At 35.6% G+C, this 27028-nt stretch overlaps 1 protein-coding gene and 1 long non-coding RNA gene across 3 annotated transcripts in view; one reads left to right on the top strand and one right to left on the bottom strand.

The window, feature by feature from the left end:
- Positions 1–27028, top strand: part of LOC114496088 (FAS-associated factor 1) — a 380509-nt gene that overhangs the window by 131359 nt on the left and 222122 nt on the right. For both annotated transcript variants that reach the window (XM_028511353.2, XM_028511352.2), the window contains one exon: positions 19717–19808. In XM_028511353.2, coding sequence (XP_028367154.2) covers positions 19717–19808 — 92 coding nt within the window. The remainder of the gene's footprint in view (positions 1–19716; positions 19809–27028) is intronic.
- On the bottom strand, positions 4239–6901 carry LOC118500620. Its single transcript, XR_004903194.1, has 2 exons — positions 5324–6901; positions 4239–4482 (listed from the first exon to the last, which is right to left on the bottom strand). It is a non-coding gene; the product is annotated as an uncharacterized LOC118500620 (long non-coding RNA).

Below are 27028 nucleotides of genomic sequence, written 5' to 3'. Positions count from 1 at the left end.
ATCATGTCAGATACCTTCTCTGTTTGTTTGTTGATATATATCACCATGGAAGCTGTACTCAGGAATATCTGGGACTTAGCAGAATTTTTTTCTTTTTTTACACCTTTTAATTGCATTTGACTGATTAAGATCTGTTAGTTTTATGATACTACCTGGATCCCTCCTTTATCTTGAACCCATCTGATACAGTTCAGGAATTAATTTCTTTCATGAATTATTAAAATAACTCCTCTGTCTCATCACCATTTTTCAATTTCTTTTTCTGTTCTGTATTTTATATAATTGCCCATAGTGATCTTTTTGGATATAAATCTCACATATCTTTCAGTGGTTACCTATTTCCTATATCCTTTTTCATTTGCCCTTTCCTGTTATAGTTTTCTGGAAAACTAATGGTCATCTTTTAACATCTCACACACATATCTCCCCTTATGAAGCCTCTTGACTTCCACGGATGTAGTTAAGTTGATTTATGTCCTATGCTCTTATAAAAAGTCCTGTAGCTTTTTAAAATGGATTTTAAAATATGTTTCCGGTTTCTCTTGTGAATGTTAACTTCTCAAAGTCAAAAACCAGAACTTAGGCTTCTCTAAATTCTCTCTCTAAGCACAGTGGTTGGCACTGAGAAAGTAAATGGCTCAGTGAATGAGCATGTGTATATTTCATGTGTACAATAATTCATCTGCCATAAGAAATTTAAAAAATATACTCATTATAGTTTATGTGACCTGCAGTATAATTGTTAGTTTTTATAGATCACCTTACTGTTAATTAAAGGACTGAATAAATACTAATTTTTCTGTTTATGTATAAATATAAAAATGTAAAGAGATGTTAAATAAAATAATGCAATTTTCCATGTTATCAGGAAGACTCAAAGTATAAAAGCAAGCCTAGAGACAGCCAAGAACTTTTATATCAGGGTGACACCTAGTGGTAATTGTATTGATCTGTTAATGTTTTTAGTGTCTTGTTTATTATTGCAGTTTCATTTTATTACAAAATATTCTGGGCTTTCTTATCTTGAATAAAGTTTTAAAATTATTTTAAATCATTGGTTCTTCTATAAAGTTACTATCTAGTATGGAGTAGTATAATATTGAGGGTAGGAATTATTGTATATTGTAACTGTAAGATCCAGCAGTGGATTTAACCTAACAAAGGTATTGTCCAATAAAGTTAATAGAATCATTGCTGTCCGTAAACCTACTTTTGCAGGGTTTATTAAGTATATCCTTAGTTACATTTCTATAATATAGCAGACAAATGGGTCTGTTATTAGTAGAACCATTTGCCTTATTTTTTCTCTGTTTTTAATCTAATTTCTGAAAATTACCTTTTTAATATTGGATATTTTAGTTTAAAAGAAAAATGTTGAGGATGGAAATAGTTGACATTTAATTTAGCAAGTGCATTTTCAGCCTGAAAAAGTTGTTCAGTATATTTCAAATGAATTTTTTCTTGAGTTTGTACACTAAGTTTCTGATTTTTACTCTGCAACTCAGATTAACCACATAATTTTTGGCACGTGCCTTAAACCTTCTGTGCCTTTATGAATAGTAAGCACTATATAAGTGGTTGGTGTTTGTTATTACTGTATGTGAAAAGAAGGAAAGAGTAGCAATCTTACTTGCCTTGTGCAGATGTTGGCAGTATGAAATGACACTTATACCTGGTATTTTCGGGGAGGACAGACAGCAAATGTTAAGTATTAATAGTATTATTCTTTGATTCATTTACAAACTGGTGTCTGTGGCCTCTATGCCAATAATTATGTACTCCCCAAATTATGCAGCATCTCAAACTGCGATCGTTACTTTGTGCCATTTATCTTTCAGTCTCTTCTTTCTTTGATACTTCCCTATAATCATTGATCCTTCCTTTGAAAGATTCTAAAATAAATTTTTTCTTTTTTAAAGGAATAAATATATGTAGTAATGGCTATAATAATAAATAACACTTTGCTTTCCCAAGGTCTCATATTTAACAATTATTGCTGAAAATTAGGAAGTAGACTTTTGTAAAATCAGAATAGATCATTTTATTATAGTTGTTTGTTTATTACTTTGGACTTAAAGTTATGCTAATTTCTTGAGCTATACATAAATAAAACAGTCCTTTTCTCTGAAAATTCCATGGTCTATATTTGGATAGGAGGGGGAAGAATACATGGAAATAAAGGGCATTCATCTGTTCATTCATTTATTCACGAATACGTACACTTGTTACCTACTATACACAAACCACTATATGCTCACTGTTCCTTTACAACTATTAGTTCCTATACAACTCTTACAACAACAACAACTGGGAGGCAGACATAACTATCCCTTTTTCAAAGATGAATAAACTGAGAATTCCTGGACCACAATTCAGCTTTAAGTTGAGTCTAGAACTCATGATCTTTCCAATGAAGCAATTTCTATTATGGAAGTATACACAAGGTGCTATGAGGATATTGAAAAAGAGTCAATTAATTCAATTTTAGCTGGTGTTTTGGGAGCTTGGTAAGGGAATAATTAAGGTTGTGAGGGTGGTCAGGAAAGATTTCAGAGAGGGACCAGGCTATGAAAGAAATATGAATCAAAGTAGGTCATGTGGATAAAGTGAGGGGAAAGTTGATTATAGGCCAGGAAAAACACAGTGATAGGAATGATAATGGTGTGTCTGGTTGAATAAAGAGGAAGATACAGTGTTTAGCATATAGTTGGGGTTGTGGTCTTCCTTGTGAAAAGTGAACTTAAATAGAATCTCTCCTTTTTCACCAGTGACAGATTCATTCTGCCCTTCCCCCCTCAGATGCTGCCTCAGTCCTTGCCTCTGCACTTTTATACTCATTGACATACTGATTTTCACATTACCTTGAGATAACCAAAACCAGTACTCCCATTGTATAGATGTGAGAACTGACAAAAGATAATAGGGACTTAATTGATTCATGGAGATTAATGGGTTCGGAGAGATCTGTAAACACTAGTCTAATTGGTCACAAATTAAGTAGTCTTTTCCATATTTTTGTGTTAGGGTCATCTGGTGGGTGCTTAAATACTTTTAGCAATGGGGTGCTTATTAATTTAAGGAAGTGATTCCATTGCTTATCAACTCTGACTATAATTTTATAAATAAAAACATTTTATATACTAACCATATTTTAAAAAAGAGATCAATTTTATGTGTTAGTTTATCCTTATTTTGAGTTGCCACCAGTAAGCTCCATTTTTTTGACCTCACTCTGCTTTCAGAGATAGGTTACACAAGGTAAAAATATTTTCCTCTTGACAATTCTTCAGATATTAAAAGGCAGTACTTTTATTCCCCATTTCTTCAGGCTAAATATGTTTAGTACATTCAACTACTACACAGAGTTGTATGGAAATTAAAATGCATAGTATATTGGGATATAATGTACAGCATAGTGACTTTAGTTAACAATAGTGTATAGTATACTTGAAATTTGCTAAGGGAGTAAATCTTAAAAGTTCTCATCACAAGAAAAAAATTATAACTGTGAGGTGATGTTAACTAAACTCATTGTGGTAATTATTTCACAATATATACATATATTCAATCATGTAGTATGCCTTGTACTAATACAGTGTTATACAGGGTGGGACAAAAGTAGGTCGACAGTGGTGAGTACGTGAAACAGTTTATTCTTGTACTATTTGTATTACAACTGTGAACCCACTTCCTCCCCCATATATCAATTACCTTTTAATAAAAGTGGCAAAAATGCATACTATAGAAGCTGCTTGCTGTTACAGTTGTTTTTTTCTGAAGCATGACTTTCAGCTGCTTTTTCATGTTAGAGCCATGATTCATTTTAGGGTGCCAGTGCTGCATGTACAATGTGACACTTGTATTAGTGCCCACCTTGGGTTGAGAAAGCACAGTTGGCCTGTCCTCTTCTTTTTCTGTTAGTGTAACCTGCATTTGTTTTTGAAACTAATTTTCATGATGTTTCAGATTCTCACAGATGTGATTGGAGTTACTTTGTGCCCTCTGCTCTCTCTATGTACTTTATACATCTTTGTGTAGTAATTGTTTCATGGTTTCTTAACAAGTTTAGCTTCCTGTGACACTGATTTTCTTTAAGATGGACATAATTTCTTCTTATTTTTATATTGTGCTTGGTGCTTGGAAATAGTAGGTATTAAGTAAATATTTGGTGAATACACTTATCGAATAATGGGATGAGCACTAGTCTAACCCTAAAACCTTTAGAGTTAAAAAGTATCTTTTCTCTTTCCTCTGTTTTCTTTTTTTTTCTTTTTTCCTCTGTTTTAGTTTGCAATGTTTTCTTGCTGAGGAATTTCTTTCCTACAGCCTAGTTTTTGTATGGCTTTATTTGCTGATTAGTTCTACCATTCTGCTAACCTGTCTAAGGCCAGTTTGTTTGCCCTCTTAGTGGGCTGAAGTCTAGAGTCTAGAAATTAGTAGGAATATGCAGTTAATGTACTTTTGAGCTGATCTTTTCCACTCCTCTCTGACTCGGACACCAGCCAGCAGTGTCCGAGGCGTTATGGAGGAGATGAAATAAATTCACATGGACGACCAAGTCCTGTGGAGGAAAAGGGTCGACGCAACTTCTCTCTGAAGCGAAGAGCAAGCCTTGGAGCGCCTCGGCCACCCTCTCAAGAGGAGAGCACCCTGCCAACCCTTGAGATGCTTTTATTGGATTCAATTTGCATAGGGATACAGGGTGTATACATAAAGCTCATTAATCATTATCAGGCAATAAGGATCAAACAATAGATAACATACAAAGAACTCTGAGGGCCTGTTTTGAGTCAGGTTCAGATAGTTAAATGGCCATAAAACTTTGGGGAACAAACTCATTTCCTGCTTGGACCCTTATCATTTAATTGAGAGCATTCTAAACAAAGCAGGTTTCTTTCTTAGGCCTGATCACCCTGTGGAACCTGCCCTTTCCAGCATTGTTTCAGGCTTAAGTCAGGCAGTGGAAGTAAGGCAGCCAAGAGATTAGGAGACTTCTCGAAGACAGAATGAGGACTCAGGCCATATCAAAGCTGAGAGGCGAGGGTCCATCACCCCTTTTCTGTAGCCCCTAAGTCCTTCCCTGGGGGCCCTCATGATCGTGCCTGTCTTAGGTCATCCCTCCCTTGAGGAATCTTACCCGTCACTGGCTAACTGATCATGCACTGGGGGCCAGGCAGGGTGAAGTAAAAGAGGCAGAGGCAGCACCCCTGCCAGGGAGATAAGCTTTGTCTCCTTAGTGGCTTATGGCCCAATGGTCACTCACTCAGCCTTAGCCATGGGGGTGGTTACAGCTCCTGAAACCAGGCAGGGCAATTCCCAACACCTCTCCTGACCATCTTTCTTCTTGCAGTTATTTATGCCACTATAGAATATGAGACTAACCCACACACAGATTTGGTTTGGAAACCCCTTTATAAGCTTGGAAAATAGATTCTAATTTGGAGAAGACCAAGGAGTCTTAGCTATACTTTTAAAATTCTCAGTCCAAAGATATGAAGATCATAGGTTAATTTAAGGGTATGTGATCACCCAGAAAAAGTAGAACAAATTTCTTGGCTTTCATTTCTGAGGTGGCCGTAACAATAATTCAGACCCTGATATGGAGTAACATCAACCCAAGTTTCTCTAGGATTCTTATGTATGTAAAAAATTGGAGATTTTTGTTTGACGTTTTTTTCTTCCCTAATTAGATTAGATCATTTGCCCCTGAACTCTGTTCAGTTGTGGAAATACCAACTCTCAATCTGATAGCTTCTTAATTATTTTCCCTACCTCTAGTCTTGCTCTCTGCTTGCTGATTCTTCATAGTGCTTCAGCTCTCCTTGCATTTGCTTACACATTTGTTTATTCACTCATTAAATATTTTGTACTCTTATCCAGTCTCATATACACAATGGAGACAAAAACAGGCGTGGTATTTGTTTTCATAGAACTTACATAGAACTAGATATATCAGTTATATCTAGTAAGAGATATAGATATAACCAATTGCTAAAGAATAAATTGTAACTTATGATAACTGATCTTTCAAGAATACAAATATAATCATGTCATTCCTGTGATTGAAAAAAATTTCATGTACCTTATCAAACAACTAAAAACGAAAAAAAAACATGATTATCTCAGTAGATAAAGAAAAAGCATTTAACAGAATTCAATATCCATTTGAAAAAAATTCCCCAAAATTATGAATAAAAGGCAGACTGCACAACTACTAATAAAGGTCATTTACAAAAATTCAACACCTAGCATACTTAATGAAAGTATGAGTGCTTTGTCCCTGAGATAGAAAACAAGGCAGGATGTTCCTTCCTGCCCCTTCTATTCAGCATTCCACTGGAGGTCCTAGGCAATGCAATAAAGCAATAAAAAGAAGTAAAATTTCAGGAAGAATTATTAGTAGAAAAAAATTTAAAATATTTCATTCAAAAAGATACAATAATCTACATAGAAAACCCCAAAGAATTTAGGTTACTAGAACTAATAATTGAATTTAGCATGGTCAAAAGATAGAAAGTCAGTGTACAAAAATCAATTATATTTTTATACTAGTAACACATAATTAAAAACTAAAATTTTACAAAATATCTTTTTACCAAAGGAGTAAATTTAGCAAAAAATATGCAAGGCCTTATACTGCAACTGTAAAGCATTTCTCAGAAAAATTAAAGACATAAATAAATGGAAAGATATATCATGTTCACGAATGGCACAACTCACTGTTGTTAGAATGTCCTTTTTTTCTTCACACTGATCTATAGAATCAGTGCAATTTTGATAAAAATTTCAGCTTTTTAAAAGAAGATATTGAGAAGTTTACTCTCATTTATCTTAAAATGGAAGTGGTGTAGAATGTTCAAAATAATTTCTAGAGAGGCCCAGGCTGGTGTGGCTCAGTGGATTGAGCCCCAGACTTTGAACCAAAGGGTCACTGGTTTGATTCCCAGTCAGTGCACATGCCTGGGTTGCAGGCCATGTTCCCAGTGGGAGGTACTTGACAGGTAAGCACACATTGTTTCTTTCCCTGTCTTTCTTCCTCCCTCCCCCTCTCTAAACATAAATAAATAAGCCCTTTAAAAAAAAAACAAAATAATTCTTAGAAATAACTATACCACCTAATGTTAAGACTGATTTTTAAGGCAGTAATCATGATAATATAGTATTGGCGACAGAGATAGACAAATAGGTCATTAGCACAGATAGAGTGTCTAGAAATGGACTTACTATACCTGGTTAATCAGTTTGGAATAGATATTCTTTTCAACAGATGGAGCCAGCACAATTGGATATCCAAATGCCACATACATATATTAACCTTGAAGAAGAAGAACCTTAACCCTTATACCATATACAAAAATTAATTTCAAATAATTCACAAACCTACATGTAAGAGCTAAAACTATAAAATTTATGACAAAATTTTTTAAAAAATTTTGAGGAGTGATTTTTTTTAAAGATTTTATTTATTTATTTTTTAGAGAGAGGGGAAGGGAAGGAGAAATAGAGGAAGAGAAAGATCAATGTGTGGTTGGCCCTCACATTCCCATAACTGGGGACCTGGCCCGCAACCCAGGTATGTGCCCTGACTGGGAATCAAACTAGCAACTACTTGGTTTACAAGCCCGCACTCAATCCACTGAGCTACACCAGCAAGGGCTATGATGGAAAATCTTTGAGTTTGGCTTAAGCAAAGTTTTTTTTTTTTTTTCCCCAGATAGGACACAAAAAACACAAATCATGAAAGAAAAATTAAAATATTGAACTTCGTTAAAATTATACACTGCTGTCTGAAATACATTCTTAAGAAAATGGAAAGATAAGCTGAAGACTGGGAGAAAATATTTGCAAAACATTCACTTTGTAAAGGACTTGTGTCCAGGCCTGACTGGTGTGCTCAGTTGCTTGTGAAGCCGAGTATCACCAATTCCATTAAGTCACTACTTTGTTCTTGGGTAAATCATTTCCCAAAGGAGTTTTAAACATCCTCTTAGATGGGTGCTTTTTTAGCCCTGAAAATCTAATATGCCTCTTCTGGTACAAAATCTGATCTTTTTCTCAAAAGAATAGCTTTCATAGTTGAAACAAGTATTTATAAGAGCTGGTGGCTAAAATGTTTAAAATGAGGAAATGAATAGAGGCAGTAAAAGAGTTCTAACATGAAAAAATGTTAATTTGAAAGAAGGGGGAGGAAATTTGTTTTTGAGAATTTGCTAAAAATCCACATGACATTTTTTGTTCATTGTTTCTTGTAGGGGGCAGATTTGATTTCTTTTTTTGTGTCTACTAAGATAGGGTGTTTCATTTTTCGTTTGGAGACAGTTTTAACCTTGTGGTACCACCTTGTGTTGGCATTTTTTAAATTAAAGTAATGGTAATAGGTAGCATTAATGTGAAATGTATTCTTATTTTTTGTAAAAAAAGTCAGTGTGGATTTGAGGCTAGAGAGGGCCTATAATTTGGCTCAGTAACTGTCACGTAGTGACAGAACTGACATAAGGCTTTTTTTTTTAATCATTCTGGTGATCTTAACATTGCTACAGTGTCCTGTATTCTGCTGGAAAATTATTAGTACACCCCCAGTATAGAATCTTTTTTTACATCCTCCCAATGTTTCGTTGTTTTCTACAAATTTATAAAGGTTTGGTACTATAAATTTACATCATGAATTCCTTCCACATAATCTTGAAAGAAGGTAGTGAAATCTATAGACAATGGATATATTACAACCTGGGAATCTGAAGGAAAATAAAAACAACTACATAAAATTATTTTTCTCAGGCAATAATTGCAGATGAAGTATTTATAAATCTGTTTTCAATTTATTGGAGTGTAACAGAGTAAACAGAATGACCTTTTGTCAATTATTTCTTTGTTGAGCAGGTCAAAATCTGTTTACAGTAATTGCTGACTAAGGTTTGACGTAGGCTGGTTTCCCTCCCTCCCTCCCTCCCTCCCTCCCTCCCTCCCTCCCTCCCTCCCTCCCTCCCTCCCTTCCTTCCTTCCTTCCTTCCTTCCTTCCTTCCTTCCTTCAAGTTTCTTGTCACTAAAAACTAGAAAGTTGCTGTTAAAAACAAAAAAAGTGAAGACATTTATTATATATTCAGCAATATTTGAAATCTTGATATAGAACTACAAAATAAATTGTTAGGTATAATAATTTATAGTTCATGGGGATATAAAACCATGTGAATGTAAAACAACAATTTCCAATGTTAAAGGTAAGCCTTACCATGTAAAATAGAAGTAATATGCCTGATAGTGGTGTAATGTGCTTTTGTGAGCTACATCTTTGCTTAGTTTTTCTGAACTGTTTAAACTAGGGGGAAAATTTGGATTCTTGTAATAACTTTGTATGAGAAATAAAAAATTAAAAAAAATTGTTTCTGCCCTCAAAGGAAAAACTGGCATGCAACCTGTATTAGGACCTAGAAAACTGGGCCAAATATCTGAAACAATTGTGTTTAGGTATTGGACATCAAGCAGCATAGGAGGCCTGTGATACATGAGGAAAGAGAAACAGACAAGATAAGCTCTGTAGTCTCTTCTACTTTATGCCTGGAGGGAATTTCTGTACCACCCTTCAGGGATAGGGAACCCAAGCAGAGCCTAACAGTTTTGCTGAGTTGAAAAAAAGTAGGAGATCCATGAAGCTGAAATGACTGGACTGTATAGGGTGGAGAAATAGAGAAGAGAGAGCTACATAGAGGAAAAAATCCAGAAATCTGGTATGTGCTCCCTTCAAATCTTTGAATAGTACTCTGTACATCATAGGGTAAGCCAAACAATTTCTTGAGCTCATAGGTATGGATAAGAAGCTATTAAATTTCTTTACCCAGAGGAAAGAAATTTTGTTGAACATGTGGGACAATTATTAGCAGCTCCAGAGAAATATTTTTATTAGTAACTAAAACTGGGAAATTTAAGTATGTATTAATAGATAACATTAATGAACCCATTACATGTTAACATGAGTAAGATTCTTAGTGAAAGTTTTTTAAAAAATTTTTATTTATTGATGTTTTAGAGAGAGAGATAGAGACAGAGAGACAGAGAGACAGACATCGATGTGAAAAACATCGATCGGCTGCCTCCTGCATGTGTCCCATCTGGGAATTGAACCCACAACCTAGGTATGTACCCTGACTGGGAATCAAACCTGCAACTCTCTGGTGTATGGGACAGCAATGAAACCAACTGAGTCACTCAGTCAGGGTGCTAATTAGTTTTCAAAAATAAAAAATACTTAGAAAAAGAGCATTTTTTCACATTTTTGCTAATTCTTCAGTTTCTATGTAGAAGACTGTTGGATTGTTATATTTGCTTCTCCATTTTTTCTGTTGTAATGTGTTACTTCTGTTGAAATATTTTAGGAAAATGTGGCCACGAACTGATATATAATTATAGAAGGGAGAAGTATTTTAATAGCCTTTTCAGATAATATTCTTATGGTTTTATTTGATACTGAAACAAAATTTGGCTAGTGGTAGTTTGTTAAAGGTTAGTAACAAAGTGAAATCTGAAACCACATCAATGAAAATTTACCATTCTGCTATTTTAAAATCCTGTGGAATAAATACCTTTACTTTAAGTGCATGATTTTGTAATATCATGAAATTGCCATTTGGAAACTATTGGTTCACTTTGTTATAAAGATCAACCAAATGTTGACACATTACATTTTATAATATCGATAAATCACATTTGTTAATATCATCGCTGATCTCATAGAAAAATATTGTAAGTTTCGGGACGTTATCAGGCTCATAGTGGCATATACAAAATTTTTAAAATTTGGATTTTAGTTTCAAGACCTATTCTATTATTGAAAAAAATGTCAGTTGTTTTCTTTGGATTGACAGGCTTTGTTTATGTTTGAGAAAATACCAAGTCTGAATAATAGAGTGTACAGTAATTTGTTCAAGTAAAAATTGTGCTGTGTGAAAAAACCAGTTCATCTCATAGTGCAAACAAATGCTTTTCCTCAAGACTACCGCTGTACTTCAGTATGAAGCAGAAATTCTTTATGGGTAGTGTTCATTTCATCACACACAAATGTAAATGGATTAAATGCTCCAATCAAAAGATAAGGTGGATGAATTAATAACTAAACAAGACCCATACGTATGCTACCTACAAGAGACCCACTTGAGATAGGAAGATACACACAGGCCCAAAGTAGAGGAATAGGAAAGATATTTCGTGAAAATGGAAACAAAAAAGAAGCAATACTTCTTCTGAGGTAGCAATACTTACACCAGACAAAATAGACTTTAAAACAAAGGTTATTTTGTTTTAAGAGACAAAGAGGATTCAGCAATTCCACTTCTGGATATTTTTCCAAAGAAACTCAAAACACTAATTGAAAGGATATATGCATCTATATGTTCACTGGACCATTGTTTACAGTGGCTAAGATACGGAAACAACTTAAGTGTTTATTGATGGAAAAATGGATAAAGAAGAGATGGTACATATATACAATGGAATATTACTCAGCCATAAAAAAGAATGGAGCTTGCCATCTACAACAACATGGATGGACCTAGAGGGTACTATGCTAAGTGAAATGAGTCAGATAGAGAAAAACCATAAAATGCCATATTATTTCACTTAAAAACCAAAGTAAATGAACAAACAAAATAGAAACAAATGCATAGGTACAGAAAACATTTTGACGGTTGCTAGATGGGTGAGCAGTGAGGGGGCATGGCTTAATAAAAGGAAGGAATTAAGATGTGCAAATTGCCAGTTTTAAAAACAGTCATGGAGATGTAAAGGACAGCATGGGGGATATAGTCAATAATATTGTAATAACAATGTATGGTGTCAGATATGGTACTAGACCTATTGAGGGGATCACTTTGTAAATTATATAAAGGTCTAACCACTGCGTTATACACCTGAAACTTACATAATCTTGTATAAGAATCGACAGTCAAAACCTCCCCATAAGAAAAGCCAAGCTCAGATGACTCCACAGGTAAAGTCTATATAATATTTAAGCAAGATATATTAGCAATCATTAACAAATAGAGAAATGTGAAATATTTTCTAATTCATTTTATGAAACCAGCATACCAAAACCAGACAAAGCCATTGCAGGTAATACCTTACCTGTAATACCAAAACCAGACAAAGACATTACAGGTAAAGAAAAGTATAGATCGGTATTTCTTATAACCATAGAGGCAGAAATATTTGCAAACTGTATTTAGTACAATATAATAAAATACTTATGTATATTGTAATGTCATGGTCAAGTGGGCATTATTCAAGAATGCAGGACTTCTGTAACAGCTTGAAATTCATTATTATAATTCACCATATTAATACAGCAAATGAAAAAACTTCTCTGATCAGCCCTGGCTGGTGTAGCTCAGTGGATTGAGTGTGGGCCTGTGAACCAAAGGATCGTGGTTCGATTCCCAGTCAGGGCACATGCCTGGGTTGTGGGCCAGTTCACAGTGGGGGACGCACGAGAGGCAACCATACATTGATATTTCTCTCCCTCTCTCCTTCCCTTCCCCTCTAAAGATAAATAAATAAAAATTTTTTAAAAAATTTCTCTGATCATTTCAATAGGTGGAGGAAAAAGCATTGGACAATATTTAACACCATTGCTCTCCCCTGCTTTGCCCACCACCTGCTCCCTCAATCAATTCACATCCTATTGTCCATTACCATGGGTCTTTTATACTTGTTCTTTGACTAGCCCCTTCCCCTTCTTTCCTCTGTTATCCCTCTCCCCCCTCTCCACTGGTCACTGTCAGTTTGTTCCTTATACCATGTCTCTTTTTCTCTTCTGCTTGTTTGTGTGTTTCATTTATTAGATTCTACTTATAGGTATGATCATATGGTATTTGTCTTTCACTGCCGGTCTTATTTCACTTAGCATAATGCTCTCCAGTTCTATCCATGCTGTTGTGAAGGGTAGGATTTTTTTCTTTCTGTTGTGTAGTTTTCCATTGTAGAAATGTACCACATTTTTTTATCCACTCATTTACTGATGGGCACTTAAGCTGTTTCTAGCACTTGGCTATTGTAAACAATGCTATTATGAACATTGGGGTGCATAGGTTCTTTTGAATTGGTGTTTTAGGATTCCTTAGGATATAGTCGCAGCAGTGGGATCATTGGATCAAAAGGTAGTTTTATCTTAAATTTTTTGAGAAAATTCCATACTGTTTCCCACAGTGGCTGCACCAGTCTGCATTCCCATCAACAGTGCACTAGGGTTCCCGTTTTTCCACATCCTCTCCAACACTTGTTGTTTGTTGATTTATTCATGATGGCCATTCCAATTGGTGTGAGGTGGTTATCTCATTTGGTGGTAATAATTTGCATCTCTCTGATGGCTATGATGCCGAGCATTCTTTCATGTGTGTATGGACCCTCTGTATGTCCTCCTTGGAGAAGTGTCTGTTCAGGTCCTTTGCTCATTTTTTAATTGGATTGTCTGTCTTCCTGGTGTGGAATCATATGAGTTCTTTGTATATTTTAGAAATCAAGCCCTGGCTGGCGTAGCTCAGTGGATTGAGCGCGGGCTGGGAACCAAAGTGTCCCAGGTTTGATTCGCATTCAAGGTACATTCCTGGGTTGCAGGCCAGAACCCCCAGCAACCGCACATTGATGTTCTCTCTCTCTCTCTCTATCTCCCTCCCTTCCCTCTCTAAAAATAAATAAATAAAATCTTAAAAAAAAAAAAAAAAGAAATCAAACCCTAGTCTGAGGTATCATTGGCAAATATGTTTTCCCATATTGTTGATTCCCTTTTCATTTTGCTGATGTTTTCTTTAGCCATGCAGAAGCTTTTTAACTTGATAAAGTACAGAGGAAACATACCTCAACATAATAAAGGCCATGTACAAGAAACCTACAGCCAACATCATACTCAACGGGCAAAAACTAAAAGCTTTTCCTCAAAGATCAGGAACAAGACAGATATATCATGTTTTTTTTTTTTTTAAGATTTTATTTATTTATTTTTAGGGAGGGAAGGGAGGGGGATAGAGAGAGAGAGAGAGAAATATCAATGTGCGGTTGCTGGGGGTTACGGCCTGCAACCCAGGAATGTACCCTGGCTGGGAATCGAACCTGGGACACTTTGGTTCCCAGCCCGCGCTCAGTCCACTGAGCTATGCCAGCCAGGGCTTGTTTCTTGTTTTTAACTTAAACTTGCAGCAACGTAAGAATAGATTTGTCAACCTGACAAAACAAACTGCCAAAGAACATACAACTAATATAATACTTTATAATTAAAGACTAAAAATACTTCCCCCCTAAGATCAAGAAAAATGCAAGGCCTTCTCATGACATGTTTGTCTATTCAGCACTTTATAAAAGATACGCAGATAGCCAGCAAGTGCATGAAAAGATGCTCAGTGTCATTAGTTATTAATCATCAAGGAATACAGATTGAAACCACAATGAGAAACTGCTTCATACCCACCGAAATGGCTAAAATTAAAGGACAGAAAATTCTGCTTCTTGGTAGTGATATGGAGCAACGGGAACTTTGGTGGAATGCAATATGGTGCCATCACTTTGGAAAAAAGTTTGGGCACAACTGTAATTGAACAACAATTAAAAAAAAAGAAAAGAGTGAATTCTCAATTACTGTATATTTGATTTTATTAAGTTTCAAAAATAATAACATAGAATGATAGTATTGTACTATAATCCAATGTGAACACATTAGTTTATTAAAGTATAATAAACATAGCAAAGAAAGTTTGGCAGTTTTTTATAAAATTATCATACATTTACAATCTAGCAATTCCATTCTTAGGTATTTACTCAATTGAAATCACATACATTGCAATATTTATGAAAAGTTTTATTTAATAAAGTTAATTGGAGCTTATTTGTTTACAATAGGGAAAAACAGTAACAAACTAGTTGTTCATCAACTGGTAAAATTGATAAATTGTGCTGTAACCATATGTATTAGTTATTTTTTGTAACAAATTACTTAAAACTTAGTGCTTTTAAGAAAACATTTGTTACCCACAGTTCATATGTAAGTCAGGAATCTAGGCATGGCTTAACTGGTTTCTAATGGGCTGCAGTCAAAATTGTCTCAAGGCTCAACTGAAGAAGGATCCACTTTGGGGATCTCTGATGTGATTGCCTAGGATCCATTACCATGTGGGCTGTTTAACTGGGAGCCTGATTTATTCACTCACTCTTGAATACTGCTTTTAGTTCCTTGTTATGTTTGCCTCTCCATAGAGCAGTTCACAGCAAGGCAGCTGGCATCATCAGAATGAGCAAGTAAGGGAGCAATAGAGGATATGCTAACAAGATGGAAATCACAGTCTAGTAAAGTGGAAGTCAGTGTTTTGTATTCTCAGAAGTGACACCTCATCACCATTATTGTATTCTGTTTGTTAAAATTACCCTGGTATAGCCCACGCTCAAGGGGGAGGGGATTGCAAATGTCGTGAATACCGTGAGGTGGGGAACATAGGAAGCCATTTCAGCTGCCTACTGCGCTATAGTGGAGTACTGCTAAGCAATGAAAAGGAACTGTTTATTGGTATACAGAATGACATGGATGAATCTTAAAAGACATGCAGAGCAAAAGAACCCAAACATAAAAGAGAACAGACAAAACAATTTAAGAGTAAGAAGGAAGATCAGAACTTGGGGTGTGGTTAGCTTTTTTTTCCAAAAATGCGTGAGCAAACTTTTTGTGTTACAGGAAATGTTTTTCATTTTGATTGTGGTGATGGTTACAATGGTGTTTATGTCAAAACTCATAAGTGAATTTATTATATGTAAATCATACTCAATGGTTTTCTAAAAAGTATGCTATTAGATTCAGTATGTTTTTAAAATTTTCCCTGGTTTCATTGAGGTATTATTATATAGCCTTGTATAAGTTTAAAGGTGTACAGGGTAATGACTTGACTTACATGTATTGTGAAATTACCACAATCAGTTTAGTTAATATCTAATATCACATAGAGATACACATCATATAGAGATACAAAAAAGGAAAAAAAAAGGTTTTTTTAATTTCCTGTGATGAGAACTCTTAGGGTTTACTCTCTTAACAGCTTTTAAATATACCACATAGCAGTGTAACCATAGTCATTGTGTAATATTGTACATCCCCAGTACTTACCTTATAGCTAGAAGTTTGTACCTTTTGACCACCTTCATCCAATTTCTTTACCCCCCCACTTCCTGCTCTGGTTACCACAAATCTTATGTCTTTTTTTGAGATTCCATGTTAAGTGAGATGAACAGTGTTTGTCTTTCTCTGTTTACTTCTTTCATTTAGCTTAATGCCTGCAAGGTCCATTCATATATTCTTATTATATACCAATTCTTATTCATCTATTGATAGACACTTAGGTTATTTTGGCTATTGTAGATAATGCTGCTATGAGCCTGGGGGCGCTTTGACCTAGTGTTTTTGTTTCCTTCAGATATATTCCCAGAAGTGGAATTGCTACATCATATGGTAGTTCTATTTTTATTTTTTTGAGAATCCTCCATAGTGTTTTCCATAGTGGCTATGCCAATTTACAATCTCAACAGTGCATAAAGGATTCCCTTTTCTCCACATCCTTCTCAGCATTTGTTATCTCTTGACTCACTGATGATGGCCATTTGTATATATTTAGGAAAATGTGGGCAGGTCCTTTGCCCATTTTAAAATTATTTAGTGCTTTTGCTATTGAGTTGTATGAGTTCTTTATATATTTTGCATGTTAATCCTATACCAGATAAATAATTTGCAAATTCAATGGACTATTCTTGATGACATCAGCATATCTTCACAATTCACCAAGTAACATATGAGGCTACTATAGTGGGTGTGCTGTCTTATGTTAAGATCTTTGGAGTCAGGAAGATCCAGATACGGATACTGGCTCTGAAACTTGCTGCATTCTAGCACTTAACTGCCCCAGATTATTTTGGATATCCTTGGTACAATTACTACTGTCTATTAAGAACCTGTACTGGACAGTTACAGTGCTATTACCTTAATCAATATGTATTAATCAGTACAACTCAAAATACCCATTTTTTTGAGTCCCTTATATGTACTAAACACATACTAATACAAAATATTTCCATGCCTTATGTCATTTGATATAGCAACCCAATGAATTGCTGGTACTGTAGTTATCCCCACTCACTGTACAGAAGAAGAAATTGAGACCAATAGAGAAGACTTTAAAATATGAGAAGTTCTGGTGGCTGTCATGATTCTGGTTTTGTTTTCTATTTCTCTCTAACTGTGGAACAAAAGACTATTTGTTTTACCAAAACTTGCTGCAAAGAGTAATGAGACTTTTACTTAAAATCTTTTTTGTTTATCCTTTAAGAGACTTCTTTTAGGCTATCGTTGCTACGAGTGTCTCCTAGAGTCTAAGTGGGCGGTATCAGGTGAACAGAGGTGTCTAAGAGGAAAACAATGGGAAGACTTGCAAGAGCTTAAGCCCCATTCTAAACAAGCACAGATCTAGAAATAGCTACTTTAGCCACAAGCAAAAAGGCAACATATTTATATGTATTTGATATAAAATGTATGGCTCACCTTTGTACCATTTTATAAACAGAACAATCCTTTGTCAACAGTGACATATTTGAACATTAAAGGTGATAAATTTTATGTTTCTAAGATATTGAACCATATTTATTTATATGATGTTTAATCACTATCCCAAGTGCCCAGATAGGAATTTTCTTTAAGACCATACAAAACTGTCTCTAAGTCCATGAAGGATTTGATTGTGGCATTGCTTACTTAGGCACCTGCTGTGTTTCCATAGAGCTTATATAACATAAGCTTTTTCTTTCCTCCTATTACTTTATCATTGTGGAATTATTTTTCTCTTTTAATACATAACAATCATTTTTTTTAGTATTTAATCATTTATTATAATTTGAATTGAATTATGTTTTAACCTAAAATTATAGACTGGCACTAACTTAATAAAAGATAAATGAAATATTTGTACATTTTGATTCAACACCTGTTTAATAACTTTAGTAACAGAAACTAGCTGGTTGGTTTATAAATAGACTTGGTTCCTGAAAATTAATTTGTGGAGCACTGGGCAAATTGTGATTCCTCACTGTTTCTCATTAGCAGCATGTTTATTTTTGCCTTTATATCTTTCAGTCTTTTGTCTTTACAAAATAGAATATCCTTGTCTTTGGTTTATCTCTTCTTCACAATCCAGTTGTAAATCAAGCTTGGTTTAAATTTGCCATATTTTTTCTGACTATACGATGCACTCCCCCCCAAATTTGGGAGGAAAAGGGGGGGTGTCTTAATGTAGTCTGAATGTAGCTTATCTGGCTTGCTGTGGGGAGGGGCGGCAGTGGAGCGGGGTCACAGGGTATTAAATATTTTACCACATTTTTTGCTTCAAAAATTTTTCCCCTGTTTTCCACCTCTAAAACCTAGGTGCATCTTATGGTCCGGTGCATTGTATAGTCCTAAAAATACGGTAGTTTTTCTTCAACCTGGATTTAAGTCTCATCTCTCTCACAGAGCTTTCTGTGTTTGATCCAACAACATGTTTCCTTTTTACTTTCTGAAATTCTGTTGCTTTTATCTTTAACACAATTTACATTGTGTTCTAGATTATTGGCTCTTTTGTTTTCAGCTACTTTTATTGATGCTATTTCCTTTCATCCTTGGATCCCAGACTTAGAGAAGATAGGCATAATTATTTCACATTTTATAGATGTAAAAACTAAGAACAGACAAGTTTTCAGATTTCTTCAAGATGAGACTTCAATCTAAGTCTTCATTCCAAAGTCTTCTTTCCCTATTCTATGATGACTCAGGTTTTATACTTTAGTTGCTACTCCTTCCATGTTCTGAGCATATATGTGTTGTCAATTGATTGGTTTAAAATAGATCATTTCTCTTCAAACCCCAATCACTGATATCTGTTTCTTTAAAAAAAAGCTATGTAATTAAGTAACTACCTAATTAATTAATTAATTGTGGAGTCTTTTGTCATAACTAATGTTGAAGCCTGAGTTCTTCAAAGGGGAATGAACATGCTGTTTGATCAAGATTTGAAATTTGGACTATTGCAATTTTTGTTATTAACTCATCAGACAAATGTCATTGACTTGCGTACCATATGTCTAATATGAATGCTAGCCCAGGATGTGAACAAATGTTGGTTACATTTTTTATTTTATTTTATTTTATTTTTATTTTTATTTTATTTTTAATAAAAACTTTTAATTTAATTAACTTTTGACTATCTATTATCAAATTTTTACTTTTTCTTTCTCTTCTCTTTTTTTTTAATTGTGGTTCAAATACAGTTGTGTCCATTTTCACCCCACCATGGACCCCTGCCCCACCCATCCCCGCCTCCCACCCTTGAGCCTACCCATCTTTGGCTTTGTCCATGTGTGCTTTATACATGTTTCTTGGTGGACCTTCCCCTATTTCCCCAATTATCTCTCTCCCCCTCCCCCCCGGTTACTATCAGTTTGTTCTTTATTTCAATGTCTCTGGTTATATTTTGCTTGCTTGTTTGTTTTGTTGATTAGATTCCACTTATAGGTGAAATCGTGTGGTATTTGCCTTTCACCACCTGGCTCATTTTACTTAGCATAATGCTCTCTAGTTCCATCCATGTTGTTGAGAATGGTAGAAAGAAAGAAAAAAGGAGCTCAGATTGCATTATTTTGTTAGTAATATTCGTTATCTTCTTATTTATACAGGAGAAATTAAACAGATTCTAGAAAATGAACTCCAGATACCTGTGTCTAAAATGCTGTTGAAAGGCTGGAAGACTGGAGATGTGGAAGACAGCGTGAGTTTCTTTATTTTTATTTTTTTTTAGTTTTTCAATTACAGTTCACATTTGGTGGTATTCTGTAATAGTTTCAGGTATCCAGCAATATTGTTATCATATACTTTATAAAATGGTTCCCCAATATTTCAAGTACCCACCTGGCCTCATACAGTGTGAGTTTCTTAAATTGCCTAGAAATAAAATTAAGTTACTCAGTTAACTAAATGATGTATATAAATTGGTTTTTATTAATGTTGTTACATACTACAGGAGTAGATTTGGTAATAACCTAGTTTAAGAAATCAGCACACAGTATTTTTCAAGATAACGCATTTTTTTATGATAAACTAACAGTTTTAAAGGAGTTTTGGCCCTGGCTGGTGTGGCTCAATGGATTGAGTGCTGGACTATGAACCAGAGGGTCGCTGGTTCAATTCCCTGTCAGGGCACATGCCTGGGTTACAGGTCAGATCCCCAGTTGGCGGGTGCGTGAGAGGCAGCCACATATTGATGTTTCTCTCCTCTGTTCTTTTCTTCCTTCCCCTCTCTTAAAAAATAAAAAAAAATAATAATAAGATAAAGGAGTTCAGTGTATAAATGAAAACACTATGTAGCATATTTTTTGTATTTCTAACTATTTTATAGGAGTTTGACACTGTTTTTTGGAAGGTTTTACCTTTTTCTTAAATCTCATAGGGTGTCAGTAAGTTGCTCTGGATAATAATTTAATGACACAATTGCTTGCTGGTCTGAAAGAGTCATACATAGAGTATCATGGTGCCATGTATTGATTATAGAACAAAGATAATAGGGAAAATTTTTTATGTTGGTAATTTTATATTTATTTATTTATTCAGCTCCATTTACTTTAGAGTTTGCATTTTCTTTTTTTTTAATATGTTTTATTTATTATGCTATTACAGTTGTCCCATTTTCCCCTCTTTATTTCCCTCCACCCTGCACACCCACTTCCACCCACATTCCCCCCCCGAGTCGTCCCCCCCCCCCCCCCCATTTAGTTCATGTCCATGGGTCATACATGTAAATTTTTTGGCTTCATACATTTCCTATACTATTCTTAACCTCCCACCTGTCTATTTCTACCTAACATTTATGCCGCTTATTCTCTGTACCTTTCCCCTCTCTTCTCTCCTACTCCCCTTTTTGCTAACTCTCCATGTGATCTCCATTTTCTGTGGTGCTGTTCCTGTTGTAGTTGTTTGCTAGTTGCTTTTATTTTAGGTGTGGTTGTTAATAACTGAGTTTGCTGTCATTTTTACTGTTCATATTTTTGATCATCTTCTTTTTCTTAGATAAATTCCTTTAACATTTCCTATAATAAGGGCTTGGTGATGATAACTCCTTTAACTTGACCTTATCTGAAAAGCACTTTATCTGCCCTTCCCTTCTAAATGAAAGCTTTACTGGATAGAGCAATCTTGGAAGTAGGTCCTTGCCTTTCATGACTTGGAAATAGTTCTTTCCAGCCCCTTCTTGCCTGTAGGTCTCTTTTGAGAAATCAGCTGACCAGTCTTATGGAAACTCCTTTGTAGGTAACTGTCTTCTTTTCTCTTGCTGCTTCTAGGATTCTCTCCTTCATTTAATCTTGGGTAATGTAATGATGATGTGCCTTGGTGTGTTCCTCCTTGGGTCCAACTTCTTTGGGACTCTCTGAGCTTCCTGGAAGTCTATTTCCTTTGCCAGATTGGGGAAGTTCTCCTTTATATTGTTCAAATAAGTTTTCCACTTGTTGCTCTTCTCTTCCCCTTTCTGTACCCCTATAATTCGGATGTTGGAATGTTTAAGATGTCCTGGAGGTCCTAAGCCTCTCCTCATTTTTGTTGGATCTTTTCTTCATTCTTTTCTGATTGGATGTTTCTTTCTTCCTTCTGCATTGATTTGAGTCCCAGCTGTTCCTCCCATCACTATGGTTCCCTGTACATTTCCTTTATTTCACTTAGCATAGCCTTCATTTTTTCATTAATTTGCAACCAAATTCAACCAATTCTGTGAGCATCCTTATCACCAGTGTTTTGAACTGTGCATCTGATAGGTGGCTATCTCTTCATTGCTTAGTTTGTTTTGTTCTGGAGCTTGATCTTGTTCTTTCATTTGGGCCATTTTTTTTTTTTTTTTTTTTGTCTTGACATCCATGTTACGTAGTGCGGGGCAGAGCCTTAGGTTTCATCAGGGCAGGGCAACCCATGTAGCTGCTTTGTGACACTGTACAGGGTCGAGAGGGAATAATGGCAGTTGCTCTGCTCTCTGCCAGATTTCAGTCACTTCCTTGCTACTCACAAGCAAAGTGGGCCCTTCTGGTGCTGATTCCTGGATGGGTGGGGTTTGTGTACATTCTAGGACTCTGTGGGTCTCTCCAGCGAACTCTCCTGTGAGGCTGGGAATTTTCTCCTGCTGCCTGCCTCAACCCCCACAGGTGTATTCCATCAGTGGTTTGAGGCTTTATTTCCCTGTGCTGGGACCCCAGGTTGTGAGGTCTGTCTCGCTCCCCAGGTGTTCCTCCCAGGTTATCCGCACGTAATGTGGGACTGCCGGCTCCACCAGCTGCTGTGTCACTGTCTGCCAGCTGCTGCCTTTCCCACCCGATCCTCCACCACCCCTTTGCCAGGAGTTCTGTCATCCCAGCTGCCTGTTTCCTCCCCTCCTACCAATCTGGATGGATGTTTCTGCTTAACTCCTTGGTTGTCAGACTTCCATACCGTTCAGTTTTCTGTCAGCTCTGGTTGTTTTTTGTCTTTAAATTGTTGTTTCTTCTTTTGGTTGTGCAAGGAGGCACAGTAGTCTACTACGCTCCATCTTGGCTGGAAGTCTGTAGTTGTGCCTTACATTGGTTAATTTTAAATGGTAGGAATATTTCTTTGTTATTTGGGTAAGTGGCAGGGGCATGATTGAATGATATTTTAAGAATTTAAAAAGTTTATTACATTTAAAGTAGTAGTTGCTATTCTCAGGGATGTAGTAGCAGCCTTAAGTATAAAATATTTTATACCTTTTCTTTTCCTGACAGAAAGGGATAAATTGAAATAAGTGAGTTATCTCTGAATTGCGAGATGTTTAAGGCAAAATAAAATTAGAATCTTTAACTTTTGGTTCATTTTCTTCTTTGTCAATGGCTTCTGGTAGATACTGTGCTTATACATACTTATATGGAGTTTGCTTGATATATGGAGATTTGAGTATTCCAAGATATTTACAGGAATTTTGGGTTGGTAAGATAGATTTAGGTACTAAGTTAGTGCTGTGCTAGATTAGGGGTCAGCAAACTTTTTCTGTGGAGTACTATAAGATATTTTGACAGAGACCACATTATATAACTTTTATTACAGTATGTTTTATAATTGTTTTATTTTATTATTATGCTTAATTTCTTACTATGCCTAATTTATAAATCAAGTCTTGTCATCGGTACATATGTATAGGAAAAAATATAGTACATGTAGCATTCTGCAGTTTTAGACATCCACTGGTCTTGAAACCTATCATCCATGGATAAGGGGGAATGCTGTATGTCATTATTTCCTTATTTCCACTTTTATATCTTTATTATTACTTCCTCCCGAAAAATTTTCAACTTTGAATTTCATGTCAAGAAATATCACCAGCCCTGGACAGTTTGTGAGCATTGTATTTAACCAAAGGGTTGTAGGTTTGATTCCCCCTCAGGGCACATACTTAGATTGTGGGTTTTGGTCCTAGTCTGGGTGCATGTGATCCCTGGTATGGGCACATGTGGGAGGCAACCAATCAATTCTTGTCTCTTGCATCAATGTTTCTCTCCCTTCCTCTTTCTTTAAAAAGCTATGAAAAATGTGCTTGGGTGAAGATTAAAAAAGATTATGTCACCTAGCCTTGACTGGGTGGCTCAGGTAGTTGGAGTGTTGTCCCATATACCAAAGGTTGTAGGTTTCTGGTTTATGATTGCTCTCCATCTTAATTCTTAGAAATTTTAATATCTTTTTAAGTGATTCTTGCAACACCTTGGTCTCTCAGTTCCTTGAACTTTTTTCCCCCTCTATATCGGGTCATATCTTCCAATGGTTTTAATCATTTATTTATAACAATTCTCAAATTTTAATTCAAGCTTCTATTTTCTTCTCAACATCTCTCATTTTTCTAGCTAACTTCCTTTGGTCTCCTAACTCCAACAATCCTTCAGCCCCATTTATACTTAACAATCCACTGTTTGTGCTACCTTTCATGATCATTACCTCTTTCATGCCCTCTCTTCCTTCCTTACAATTGGTTAAATTCCACAGTCAGTCTTATAATCAGTTTCTTGTGTATAGCCTCAACTCTTGCTTCATGGATCTTGCTTGATAAAAATCCTTACCTTGAATAAATCCAACATTTTTTCTTCTGTGCCTCATAAATAAATGTGATTGTAGACAAACAAAATCATGCTGATTGATGTGTCTTTAAATTTATGACCATGATTTTCAGCGGGCCTCTGAATGTTGCTGTGTAGACATAATATATGATTTATCCAGGTTTATCCACACTCTCCTAAGTGGCACTTTTATACTTACCTTTCCCCAAACCGTCAAAACACCTCTCCCCTATTCTCTCTCCCAGCTGATGACTTCATTTTTTATTTTGTTTCATGGACAAAAAATAAAGGCAATCACAAGAGAATTTCTATAAGCCCCCAACTTGGTCTCTGTTTACTTACTCGTATCTTATACACATACTATCCTTTTCTCTTGTTACTGTAAATCAGTGATTTTTCAAACTTTTTCATCTCATGGCCCACATAAACTAATCACTAAAATTCTGCAGTACACCAAAAAATGTATTTTTTGCTGATCTGACAGAAAAGGAGTATAACTGTGATTGATTTACAACAACAATAAAAATAATAATAGTAATACCTACCATTTTTGTTCCAAAGTGATTTTTTTAAAAATCAGGTGTCTGTACTTGTATGTAAGGATTTCTGGTACCAAGAATTAACGAATTAGATGTAACCTTAGTTTTACAATGTGACCAGTAAGATGCAAGATTCAAGACAGGGCATTCATATCAGACTATTGTTGATAGCTATTGTTGTGTTGGCTGTTGTCATTTTTTTTTATTTGACAGTTTCAAGAAAAGAGGTCAGTGCCCATGACTAAATTGTCAGGTATTGCATGTTTTAAAAATTCTTGTAGCACAATGGTTGAAAATCACTGCTCTAGAGGGTCGGTTCAATCTTCTAAGACCCAGCCTCCATGTTTGCTCTGGCCACCATTATGTATCCCCTCTGGCCTATTCACTCTTTCCTGTCTTTTCTGCATCACCAGCATTTTCCCCTAGTAGAGCACTACAATGAATATTCAAACATGATGTTATTTCTTCCATTTTTCTCTTGACCCATCCCTGCTTTAGAAAATCACTTCATTTCTCTAGTCTTGTTGATAACAAACTTCCCCCAATAGTTCTGTATCTGTTGTTTCTAATTCCTTTCTTCCCCAAACCTGTTCCCTGAATTCCAGGTTGATATATTCAGCTGCTTACTTATCTTTTCCACTTGAATGTCTTAATACATGCTTCAAACCCCCATGTCTAAAGGGGAAGTCTTTTTTCATCTATGTTCTTCCCCATTTCAGTTGAGGACAACTCCTTCCTTCCAGTTGTTCATTCTGTTATCTTTTAGTTAATTATCAGTTCCTTTCTGTCATAACACATATCCAGTTTTGTCAGGAAATCCTTTTGGTTTTGCCTTCAAAATATATTCAGAATTTAACTATTTTGTAGTGTTTCTACTGCACCACACTGGTATAAGCTATTATCAGCCTTATCTTAGTATATTTCATTAGCCTCCTCTGTGCCTCTGCTCTCCTGTCAGCACCTTTCCCATCCATTTTCAGTGCAGCTGACAAAGTGATCCTTCTTAACCATGATTTAATCATATCACTCCAATAATTTCCCATCTTATTCTGAGTAAAAGTGTGTGCCCTTACATAAGCTTAAATGGCTCAACACATTTCCTGCTCCTACCATTACTGTTAATCTCTCTGACCTGTTTCCTACCAGTGCTCATTTGGCTTCAGTTACATTGATATTCTTGTTCATTCTTTTTTGTAAATCCTCAGCTGAGGATTTATGGGGGGGGGGGGAGAGATTGGTTGTCTCCTGTACACACCCCAACAGGGGATTGAACCCATAACATAGGTTAGTGCCCTGACTGGGAATTGAATCTTCAGTCTTTGGTGTATGGATAAGACTCCAACCAACTGAGCCACGTGGCCAGGGTTCCTTGTTTTCATTAGCATTTTGCCTAGATGTTGCCTGGAATATTTTTTTCTATATATTCTTACGGTTTCCTCAACACCTTAATGTCTTTGCTCAAATGAGAACTACCCCGATCACCCAGTTTAAAATTATATAACTCCCCATCCTTTTTTTTCACTCTCCATCCCTACTTTGTGTTTAATAGAAAAAAAAATCACTTTCTAATACTCAGTTATATAGATTACTTATTTATTTATTGCTACTAAAGTGTAAGCTCCCTAAAATCAGGGGTGTTAGGCTATTCTGTCCACTGCTACATTCTTAGGGTTTAGAACAGTTCTGACACAGAGTAGGTAACTCAGTATAATCTGTTGAATAGATATGTATGTCCTGGGTTTATGATGTAAAGATGTAAAATGTGTTTCTTAATGTTTACTGCTATCAAAAAATGTTTGCAGTACATTAGCAAGTATTTACCATGAAGTTGGGACTTCGAAAGATATGTAGGAGTTTGTTCTTTAAAGATTTTATTTACTTATTCTCAGAGAGAGGGAAAGTGAGAGAGAAAGAGAGGAGAGAAACATCGATGTAAGACAGAAACATCAATTGGTTGCCTCTCCTATGTGCCCCAGCCAGGGACTGAACCCATTTCCCAGCCATGTGCCCTGACTGGGATCAAACCAGCAACTTTCCACTTTGTGGACAGTGCCAAACAAATGAGTTAAGGAGTTAAGAGTTAAGTGACATAAGTGACTTAAATAACACTTAATAGAGACCTCATCCAAGTCACTTTACTTCTCAGGCTGCAGCTTCTTCATCTATAAAATTGAGGTGCTCTCTAAGATCTTTTCTGCATCTGATGATCTCTGAAAGCCTACATTGCTAATTTTGGCTGGAATGAAGTGATTAGTTGCAAGGATATACTTTTCAGTGAGGATATTAATATCTTAACTGTGTGTTATCTATTTATATCTCTTCATGAGCCAAAGAATTTTTATTTTAACATTCAT

This window comes from Phyllostomus discolor, chromosome 5 (genome assembly GCF_004126475.2).
Source record: "Phyllostomus discolor isolate MPI-MPIP mPhyDis1 chromosome 5, mPhyDis1.pri.v3, whole genome shotgun sequence".
NCBI lineage: Eukaryota > Metazoa > Chordata > Mammalia > Chiroptera > Phyllostomidae > Phyllostomus > Phyllostomus discolor.
The sequence above is the reverse complement of the archived record's forward strand: the minus strand, read 5'-3'. Positions and strand labels throughout refer to the sequence as shown.